The sequence below is a fragment of the Phytophthora parasitica genome (assembly GCF_000247585.1).
Source record: "Phytophthora parasitica INRA-310 unplaced genomic scaffold supercont2.17, whole genome shotgun sequence".
NCBI lineage: Eukaryota > Oomycota > Peronosporomycetes > Peronosporales > Peronosporaceae > Phytophthora > Phytophthora nicotianae.
The window spans coordinates 81,066-90,500 of record NW_008649003.1 but is presented as its reverse complement, the minus strand read 5'-3'; the positions used below and the strand labels follow the sequence as shown (position 1 = coordinate 90,500).

At 50.4% G+C, this 9,435-nt stretch overlaps 7 protein-coding genes across 7 annotated transcripts in view; 3 read left to right on the top strand and 4 right to left on the bottom strand.

Moving 5' to 3' along the window:
• Positions 1-75: 75 nt before the first annotated feature.
• PPTG_09053 (hypothetical protein) lies at positions 76-631 on the top strand (the record flags this gene model as incomplete). Its single annotated transcript, XM_008903906.1, has 2 exons — positions 76-272; positions 337-631. The coding sequence occupies 2 exons, from the start codon at positions 76-78 to the stop codon at positions 629-631; spliced, it is 492 nt and encodes a 163-aa protein (XP_008902154.1).
• Positions 632-1,531: 900 nt separating this feature from the next.
• PPTG_09052 (hypothetical protein) lies at positions 1,532-3,758 on the top strand. The gene is made up of 5 exons (XM_008903905.1): positions 1,532-2,098; positions 2,175-2,397; positions 2,460-2,772; positions 2,827-3,057; positions 3,119-3,758. The coding sequence occupies exons 1-5, from the start codon at positions 1,636-1,638 to the stop codon at positions 3,683-3,685; spliced, it is 1,797 nt and encodes a 598-aa protein (XP_008902153.1). The 5' UTR covers positions 1,532-1,635; the 3' UTR covers positions 3,686-3,758.
• A 5-nt stretch (positions 3,759-3,763) lies between these two features.
• PPTG_22456 (hypothetical protein) lies at positions 3,764-4,314 on the bottom strand. The gene has a single exon (XM_008904305.1). It carries the CDS (start codon positions 4,179-4,181, stop codon positions 3,972-3,974), a length of 210 nt encoding a protein of 69 aa, XP_008902553.1. The 5' UTR covers positions 4,182-4,314; the 3' UTR covers positions 3,764-3,971.
• A 418-nt stretch (positions 4,315-4,732) lies between these two features.
• Positions 4,733-6,143, top strand: PPTG_09051 (hypothetical protein; the record flags this gene model as incomplete). Its single annotated transcript, XM_008903904.1, has 2 exons — positions 4,733-5,366; positions 5,453-6,143. One exon carries the CDS (start codon positions 4,733-4,735, stop codon positions 5,309-5,311), a length of 579 nt encoding a protein of 192 aa, XP_008902152.1. The 3' UTR covers positions 5,312-5,366; positions 5,453-6,143.
• On the bottom strand, positions 5,355-5,681 carry PPTG_09050 (hypothetical protein; the record flags this gene model as incomplete). The annotated part of the gene is made up of 1 exon (XM_008903903.1): positions 5,355-5,681. One exon carries the CDS (start codon positions 5,679-5,681, stop codon positions 5,355-5,357), a length of 327 nt encoding a protein of 108 aa, XP_008902151.1.
• A 23-nt stretch (positions 6,144-6,166) lies between the features above and the next one.
• Positions 6,167-6,289, bottom strand: PPTG_22455 (hypothetical protein; the record flags this gene model as incomplete). Its single annotated transcript, XM_008904304.1, has 1 exon — positions 6,167-6,289. The coding sequence occupies one exon, from the start codon at positions 6,287-6,289 to the stop codon at positions 6,167-6,169; it is 123 nt and encodes a 40-aa protein (XP_008902552.1).
• A 250-nt stretch (positions 6,290-6,539) lies between these two features.
• Positions 6,540-9,435, bottom strand: part of PPTG_22454 (hypothetical protein) — a gene marked incomplete at both ends in the record, with an annotated part of 3,109 nt that continues 213 nt past the window's right edge. The window contains 4 exons of the mRNA XM_008904303.1: positions 6,540-6,614; positions 7,207-7,333; positions 7,884-8,135; positions 8,748-8,923. Coding sequence (XP_008902551.1) covers positions 6,540-6,614; positions 7,207-7,333; positions 7,884-8,135; positions 8,748-8,923 — 630 coding nt within the window. The remainder of the gene's footprint in view (positions 6,615-7,206; positions 7,334-7,883; positions 8,136-8,747; positions 8,924-9,435) is intronic.

The following is a 9,435-nucleotide window of genomic DNA, read 5'->3' as shown; positions in this document are numbered from 1 at the left end:
GTCCTATTGGATCTCGAGGTACGTTGATACTGTAGATTCTTGTACGAAATGCTATTCTAACTTTTACTTTGGGGCATGCCACAGAATCTGTCTCCTCCACCATCAGCTAAAGAAAGCTTAATGATACTACGCCTGTATCCTTCGGAGGGCAGACTTGGTAATGGTTCCAACACACCAGCTAACCAACAAACCACCATCAGTTCCTCTGGTGTTCGTGTGGCAGATCTTGGTTATCGAGATGACCAATTTCTCAAGGGTTTTCGTCGTGGATGGTACGTTTGATGGCGGAACTATCTACACGTACAAGTACTAATACCTTTGTCCACAATTGATTAGGTATAATGAGTCTATATACTTCCGATGCGTGGGAGATCATCCTAATTGCTTTCTCTCCGGGGGTAACGCGAGCAACTCAACGAAGTTCGATATTCGCGAGGAACACGACTTCGGCTATGATAACACGCGGGTGATGATCGAGCTGCCCGACGAAGGAGTCGTTTACTGTCGAGGTGTCGGTGACAACCATACCAACCCAGAGATGGCGTGTGTGCTTTTTGACCATGAGGGCAACGCTCGCGAGCGATACGCCTATCTGGGAAAACTAGGTCGATGGAGTGATATCGTGCAGTAAGTGGCAAGGAATCACAGCAGGCTTCTGTGGCTAGCGCTAATAAAAATGCAACATGTCTTCAATCTACATTAGAGTGATCGCACCAGAGTGTTTACCTTTGCATTGGCGGATAATTTTATTCTTCTACTAAAGCTATAAGGTTGAACAGATACTTCCAAAAAAACATTTTACTTAGTGCATTGGCAAAGGATATTTCGGCTGGGAACACCATAGTAATGATCTGTATGATACCGTGATGTTCAACTAGACTTGTGAGCAGCTCAAGCTGGTGCAGGATCAGGAATTGAACTCGGTTGAGTTCTGGTGGCGAAGACAAGCTTGCCGGTATGTCTAGCGCCTAATTATGGGTAGCTTGGTCATAAGGAGTTTATATTTATGTATATTTGCAGAGACGAAAGAAGCATCCAGTATTATTTTCTTACAGCTCCGAGCTATTTACTTGCTCAGTGACCCATGGGTTATCTCGCGTTGTAACAAAATAACTAGAAAGCTTAGAGGTTTCGATCCACTTCAAAAACCGCAAATCCGAACTTGAAGGGCAACTACGCACACACTGCCAAAACAGGTAGGACATCACCACACGAGCAGAAGTAGCACTGCCACGTTGAATCTCTCCAAGGTGAAATGGACGCCAACATTAACGAGTACAGCATATAATAATAAACGAGAATAGTAAACGCGAATGGTATCCACAAGCAGTAGACGAAGCGATGTGGTGCTTCACCGCCCCGGACCCAAGTGCGAAGTCATTTTCCGGCGGTGTTAAACGTGTGTGCCGTGGGCATCCTTGTACACGCAAGCAATGAGAGTGTTGCCTTGAAGTTGAATAACCAAAAGTTGGTACTATTTACCTCGGTTAATTCTCATCTTCCCTCTATTAGTACCAGCATTTGGGAATTCCTACGAACTTCAACGTCGGCGATCACTCGGCTCCTCGTCTGGACCTCATTCTCAATTCCGTCGGCTGGAGTTCATCTCTACGCCCCTCATTCCGTCGACTGAAAATGCTTGCAAAGCGCGTGTTGCGTCTGGCAGCGAAGCGTCCGACTGTGCTTCGTTCTCAGCATTTTGTCGGTCGTGCTCTAGGCGGAGCTTTGGCTCAGCAAGTGTTCACACGGGGCATCACAACCCCCAGTCTTCCCAATTTCTCGTCCTCGGCTGTAGCTGAACACGTCGCGAACTCACCGGATCCGACCGAGGCGTTCGATTCGATAATACACAAGTCACCGCATGAAGACATCGAGATTCCGGACCACACCATCTGGGAGGTGGCTGCACGCCAAGCTCGCGTCAATGGGGACAAGCCCGCCTTTGTCTGTGGTCTCACCCACAAGACGGTGACGTTCCGAGAGCTCTTCACGGGCGCTCGTCGTCTCGCGGCGTCGTTCGCACAGGAGGGAATCCGCAGGGGAGACGTCGTGGTGCTGCACTCGTTCAACTGTATCGAGTACCCCATGGTCGTGCTTGGTGAGTAACCAAAGCTCTTAACTTACTGAAGTTTAGACTAGACAAAGCTAACTATTGAAAAATTGTTGTTGTATAGCTTTGACGGGGATGGGAGTGGTGTGTTCGCCGGCGTCGCCCCTGTTCGTACCCAATGAATTGGCGTATCAACTCACACAGTCCAAGGCGAGTTACCTGGTTACACACAAGCAACTGGAGAACGTAGCTGTTGAAGCTGCATCCATGGCAGGGTTGATGAATGCAGTCACGTTCACTATGGGGACAACCGAAGCAACGGAGACGCACGACCTCAAGAGTATCAAGTATGAAATACCAGCTCTCGTATGTAGACTTCTATTGACTTACCGTTGTTTTGTCGATGTAGTGACATGGCCGCTCAGACCAAGTACGATTTCTTCTATGAGCGTATCGACCCCAACTTGAAGCTTATGTTGCCGTTCTCGAGTGGAACGACCGGCAACCCGAAGGGTGTGGGGCTCAGTGCCAAGAACTTGCTGGCAAACGCACTGCAAGTCAGTCACGTGGAGCCCGAAGGAGAGAACTTTCTGGGTCTCGTACCGTTCTTCCACATATACGGCATGATGCTGATCCACCTCAGTATTCTACAAAGTAAGAGTATCGTCATCTTACCACGGTTCATGCCGGACACGTTCCTCAACGCGTTGGCCACGTACAAGGTGAGAATTAACCGCAGTTCGGCATTGTTTGGCTTCACTAACCTGTTGCTTTAGATCCGCACAGCTCACATCGCTCCCCCCGCAGTTCTGTTCCTGGCACACCATCCACTAGTGGAGGAATTCGACCTCACGTCCACGGAGTTCGTAGTATCAGGTGGAGCACCGATCGGCAAGCAAGTCGAGAGTCTGGTGCACAAGCGTCTGGGCCTCAATGTCAAGCAGATCTATGGAATGACTGAGTTATCCCCTGCTGTCAATTACGGCGAGGACCACACTCGCAAGCCGGTACGAAGCAGCGAATATTTTAGTTATTTCCAGTCAAATAACTTACACATTGGCCTAGCAGGGGAGTGCCGGTCGACTGGTGCCGAATACCGAGCTCCGTGTGCGCTGTATGAACACAGACCGCGACTTGCCGCCGAACCAAGAGGGAGAATTGATGTACCGTGGACCACAAGTGATGCTGGGCTACGAGAACAACCACGAGGCCAATAAGAACATCTTCACTGAGGACGGATTCCTTCGAACGGGGGACATCGGGTACATCGACAACGACGGCTTTGTGTTTGTCATTGATCGAGCTAAAGAACTTATCAAGTACAAGGGCCACCAAGTGGCTCCTGGTGAGTTGGAGGACGTATTGAACCACCATCCGGACATTGCGGACTGTTGCTGTGTGCGCGGACAAAACGCACAGGGCGAAGAGATCCCCAAGGCGTTCGTGGTGCTGCAACAACCGGACAGTCCGAACCGTCCGACACCGCAGAGTATCATGGACTATGTGGCAGAGCACGTGGCTCCCTTCAAGAAGGTGCGTGAGGTGCAGTTCATCGATGCGATTCCGAAGAACGCGTCGGGTAAAATGCTGCGTCGTCAGCTCCAGGAGCGCGAGAATCGTCTGCACAACGCTTAGTTGGTGCAAAAGGGAGAAACAGAGTTGCATGTTTTGTCGATGTAAAATTGCGAATGAAGCGTATGAACTGAAAAAAAAAAATGTTTTCCTCTTCGTTCGAGGCAAATGAATTGAATTTTATCTGTACACGTTCCTATCGTACTGTACACTTGTTGCACGTTTGCAACTTGGAATTCTTTTTTATCAACATTGTCACTTGCTTGGTCGGTAACAGCGATGTTGGTGTCATTGCAACGCCGTTGGGCTGGTTGTGACGGTCTTCCTGGTGTCTAACGTCTTGTGTCACTTAGTAGCGGCCGTGGTGGTGGTGGCGCGGAGGACCTTTCTGGACAACAACGGGCTGCACGTAGACGACGCGCTGGGGCGGGGGTGGTTGGTGGCGGCGGTCGTCGCGGCGGTCGTTGCCGCCTCCACAACAGCAGCACGCGGTGAGCGAGCCGCAAAGGCAGCAACACATGTCGTCGCCGTCGCACGGGCAGCAAATGGGGATGCACATGGTTGAAAAGGTGTGGTTGGGAGGGTTTGAAGTTGTTGCTGTGTGGCAAAATGAAGAATGATGAACTTTTGCGGCGGCGACTTACGGAGACTTGATAATACAGCAGTTCGCTGTTGCGTGGATATTTGCCGATGTCCAACGTTTGATGAATCTGCGACGCGCGCACACTTAATTCCAATAAGAAAAATCGAGTGTTTTTTTTTGCTCATGATGGGAGGGCATTCCCAAGATAAATATCCTGTAGACCATTTTCGTGGTAAAGTTGCAGGTTTCGCGAGCCAACCAGACTGTGTTGAAGTGGAAAGGTGCCCAAAGATTTCTTTCGATCAAATTTGGCACCAACTTGGCAACATGTTGCGCCCGCAAGTATTGCCAGTAGTTGCCTCGACTATACGAAATTTGGGCGGAGAGCTCTTTAGAACATGCAACAAAACAATTAAAAGTGCCGCCATCTTGCAAACTTTCCTTTCCTTTTTCAGTAAGTGGCAAAACTGGCGGCGAATAGCTACATTGAACAGCGGGAGGCGTTCGCCTTCCTTGTGCCTAAGGCGATGATCAAGCGACGTCGCAAGTGGCGGCAACAGGAGCGCGAAAAGGCTGTCAGGAACGTCTTCGAGGCGCAGATGCACATGAGGATGCGGCGGCAAAGTCTGAAGCACGCGGAGATCAGGGAGGTTCAAGAAGTGGAGGCGGACTGCGTGACGCTGGACTTGGGTAGTGCCAGATCCAGGGACAGTTGCCTAGCTCCGGAGCAACAAACCAAGGACAAGACTAACGACGTGAGGCTCGCGCAGTGGGTGCCGCATTCGATCGAGGAAGAGCTGTCGAGTCCAACATCTTCGGACGGGAGTGGAAATGTTATTGGAATGGATAGCGCTAGGCCGGACGAGGATCTGGTGCTGAAAGTCCGGCAGCCGCTGACGCAAGACGCAAAGTTCCGGCTGGGAAGACTCGGCGGGTTGGATATGTCTCGTGCCGTTCCAGCGTTCGTCTACCGAGTCTTTCTAGCTGGCGAACACCAGTACAGTGGAGATGCGACGGAAGGAAGTACAGGAGTCTATCGAGTTCCGCGGCTTCTACACAATTCAAAAGCAAATCTCCCGTCGCGACCGGCGCACTGCTACGTATAAGCTATAGCGTAAACTCTGTCGTCGGATTAGAACCTATTAGAACTCAAGTAACCTGGTATGGTACTGCCACTTCACCTCTAAGAGCTGAGGTTGCTAACTCGTTTCCTTCCGGTTCATTCGGTCGATTGTCTTGATGCTTAGTAGTACCCGCGGTACGGTGGGGGGCCTCCCTGGACGACGACCGGTTCCACGTATACAACGCGCTCGGGCGGCGGCGGCGGAGGGCCTCGGTCACGACCGCCTCCACCACAACAGCAACATGCAGCCAGGGCTCCGCATAGACAGCAGTCCAAATCTCCACAACAGTCGCAGCCCGGTCCATCACAGTCACAGCATGGACCACAACAAAAGCACCCGTCGTCGGGTCCATCGTCGCAACAGCAGGGGATGCACATCGTAGCTCGGTTTGTCTGGTATTTGGTCGGCGCTTCGAGGTCGGATTGAAGAATGAGAGACGCAGCAGATCAGGTCGCACAGGTGGGCTGGAGACGTGGGTGTATCGTATGGATTCTCTGTGCTATGCTCGCGGTGCTGATCACAACAATCTGTGACGTGTGGGAACTCGCTCAGGTTTTCGTAGGAAATTGCGGGACTCACAAGTGTAAACAAATTGTGTGCTTAAGTATATTGTTACGTGCAACTTGCACGGTTGGCCCATGGTACATGCATCTATTAGGGAGCGACTTGGTCCAGACAGAATGTTGTGTAATGGTGAGCTTACGTCGTAGCTGCAACGAGACGTTAGTGGCTCCCTACTCGCAAGACCTAAGCTATCACTCGGCAACAAAATCACTCTCTAAGAGGCATATACTCCACGTCTATTGTCATTGCAGAGTCGGTTCTAGGCTTGTGAGATTACTTTACAACGCTGGCGGGGATGGTTTCCTGGCCAGACTCCAGTTCGAACGCCTTACACTCGATCGTAGTAGCCGCCGTAGTGGCCGTGGTGGGGCGGGTGACCGTGGTGTGGGGGACCATGCTGGACTACCACGGGGTTCGCGTAGACGACGCGGTCGTGCTGAGGCGCGTGGCGATGGTGGTCGTGTCGGCGTCGATCGTCTCCTCCACAGCAGCAGCATAGCGCCGTGAGCGAGCCGCAGAGGCAGCAGGCGAAGTCGTCGTCGCAGGGGATGCAGATAGGGATGCACATAGCTCGGTTGGTATCTGTCGTAGCCTCGGTGCAGGCTTCGGAGCGTAGTTGGCAGATGTAGGAATGGCAGTCTGATGTTCAGACCTCTTGAAATGGCTGCTTTGGATTTTCTGGGCTGTCCAACGGGGCCATGATCGAGATTATGCTGGGACCCTGCGACGTGTGCAAACTTGGTTAAAGTAACGCAGTGCTGAACTTCAAAATAACGAGTGGAAATTTTTAATCGAGCCTGCGTTGTGAAATGACCCGTGAAAAGAGATTGTATCGATTCAACGAGACATCTGTCCATTTATTGGATAGAACCTCTAATATCTATGCGACATGTCTGATATAAGTGCTCGGATTTGTAAATAAAAGAAAACAACCCCGGCACCACAGCTCGCCTTCCAGCAGTCGACACCCAGTATACTACAGTAATACGCTGTTTCGGACAGCAAATTGCTGACAAGCCGTTAGAAAAGAAGGTAATAACCTTAAATCTGCGTAGATTAATGAACTTTGTTAGCGTGTACGCCTGGTTGGCGTCGATGTAGGCCACACCGCTTGGCCTCCGTTCTTGTAAGCACGTTCCACACGAGCGAAACGATCAGCCGAAGCATGTCGATTCACTTCGGCGGTGAGAGCGTAACCGGGAAAGCTTTGATCTCTACTGTGGCAGGGTAGCTGGGAGGAGTTCGAGTTTGCTGGTAGGGACCAGTACAAGTACTGTTGTAGCAGTTGTTACAGGCGGAGCAGCAGTCCATACATCCACAGCAGCAATCTGAGCATTCACAGTCTCCGCAGTCGCAGCCCCCGCAGTCGAGATTGCAGTCACCTTCACACATCTCGCGAGCAATCTTGTGCGTTTGGTGTTCGAACAGATAATGTCCTGGCTGGAGTGTAGTTCTAGTCAAGACTCTTGTGGTCAGGAAGAATCCACACACAACGAAATCGATAAAGTTGATACTGGGATATGAGCCGTCAAGAGCTTTGGAGTGGTTGACAACTGCAAGAGTATCCGCGAAAATCTCGTAGGGAGGTTACATCGCTTACTTGTTGTAACTGCAACTAGCTACGTACACTGGGAGGCTTGCTGTGAGCCGAACGAATCAGTAAGTAATGAAATAGGGCCATGTTGGAGTCGTGCATCCGTCGACAACCGACAAACGAGGAGCATGACTAGCTTGAATACTAAACACTAAAATGTAGATAAGTGTACTCTATGCATTTTTGGTCGTTCGCAGAGTGAAACGAAGCTGTCAGGTTGCTGTGACTAGATCGGAAACAACGTATTATGATAACAAACCTTAATCGAATCTTCTAAACTTAATGTGTGTTGTACTTCCCTCTCTGCAAAAAACCTGCCTGAAATTGTTACCCTGAGCAGCTTTGGGTGCGTGAATAATGTTGGTATAAAACTTTTTTTTTATTGGACTGTGTTACCGCACTGCGGGTGGCGGGCGTAAGTGGATCGACGTCGCGATGGTCGAGTAAATTTCCGAGGTGGTCCACGACTGACGGTGACTGGCGCGACGTAGACAACATTCGTCTTGGCTTTCTGGGGGCGACGGCGGCGGTTTCCATCCTGTCTGGCTTGGTCGTTGGCGTTGATGCAGCAAGCGGTGCAGCAGGCTCCACAGACGCAGCAAAGAACATCGTCGAAGCACATCGTGGTGTTTGTGTTTGTTGTGCGGGCTACGAGGAAAGTTGTAAAGTGAGCACATAGCTCGCGTATCCCCAATTAATCGAAGCGCTACCGCACGAATTTCCGCTGTCCATGTCCATGGCTTTGGATTTTCGTCTCTCCGAGTCCAACGTCCACAGACCTTGGCTCCTTAAAGTATGGTGTTCACGATTCGATCATTTTTCGGGCAACCGTGCTACATGTATCAGGTGAGCGATTTGCTTACGGTACAACACTGTTGAACACAAGCACTTGTCTAGCAAAGAAGCGTACAGTAATGAACGCAAGAGCGCGTTTACTACTACGAAACGAACTTTGTTGTCAACCAAGCACAAAAAAGCAAATTATGGTATCGAAATCGGCAGACCGATCAGAGTTTTTTTTTTCTTTATATATTTACACTGCTTTATATGATTAGATAAATATCGTGTAGCTGGCCGTTATTGTAGCTCGATGGGGACGACCGGAATCGTGCGATGCTAGTCGAGAGCTTGACGCTCGATCCAGTTTCGCTTCTATGCATTGCCTTCTAAGCCTTGCCTACTGGACGCGCGTAGGGGTATTCTTGGTGGGGTGGCGGTGGAGGCGGGTAGTACTCCTTCACGACCACCGGCTGAACGTACACGCGCCTTGCCGGATACGCATAATAGTCGCGCCTGTATCGGTCTTCTTCAGCTGCTTGGGCACCGGCGAGACAGCACGAGGCACAGGCCGCGCCTGCTAGACAGCTGCAAAGTTCGTCGTCAAGCGGAATCGGGAGGCACATTCGCCGCTGTGCTTGTGTTACTGTTGTCTTCTTCTGCTTGTTTGATCCTTGCTCGTGTTAGACGGTAAATTGAGAAGTGAGCAATTAAGTGCTAGCAGTAGTTGTAGCCCTCGCGGTAAAGTGTCCAACGAGCTCCTTGTCACATTTCTGAATTATCTGTGACGTGTGTGAAGTTGGAATTTGTAGGAAACTTCAACGTTCCTGTCTCATTCTAGAAAAAATAGATGAAAATCCGCCAAAAAGAGAACGTTTTCGATCTAGTTCTAGATTTTTGGAGGTGTGATCATCGCTTGCATGCTCCGCGTGGTGCTGGATCCAGCAACCAAGACCGGAAACAATGCGGTGCTACTCCGCTTCAGTCCACAAGATCGTCATGGATATCTTCACGATGGCGATATACTTTTATTCTGAGCCCCCACCTGCTTTGACGCTCCACATTCAATCATGTTCTTTCTTTCGATCAAATTTGGCACCAACTTGGCAACATGTTGCGCCCGCAAGTATTGCCAGTAGTTGCCTCGACTATACGAAATTTGGGCGGAGAG

Bases quoted from the DNA above. Each gene is read 5' to 3' on its own strand.
- PPTG_09052 (XM_008903905.1), top strand. From the start codon at position 1,636: ATGCTTGCAAAGCGCGTGTTGCGTCTGGCAGCGAAGCGTCCGACTGTG. The intron at 2,099-2,174 runs GTGAGTAACCAA...GTTGTTGTATAG, and splicing joins GTACCCCATGGTCGTGCTTG to CTTTGACGGGGATGGGAGTG. The intron at 2,398-2,459 runs GTATGAAATACC...TTGTCGATGTAG, and splicing joins CACGACCTCAAGAGTATCAA to TGACATGGCCGCTCAGACCA.
- PPTG_22456 (XM_008904305.1), bottom strand. From the start codon at position 4,181: ATGTGCATCCCCATTTGCTGCCCGTGCGACGGCGACGACATGTGTTGC.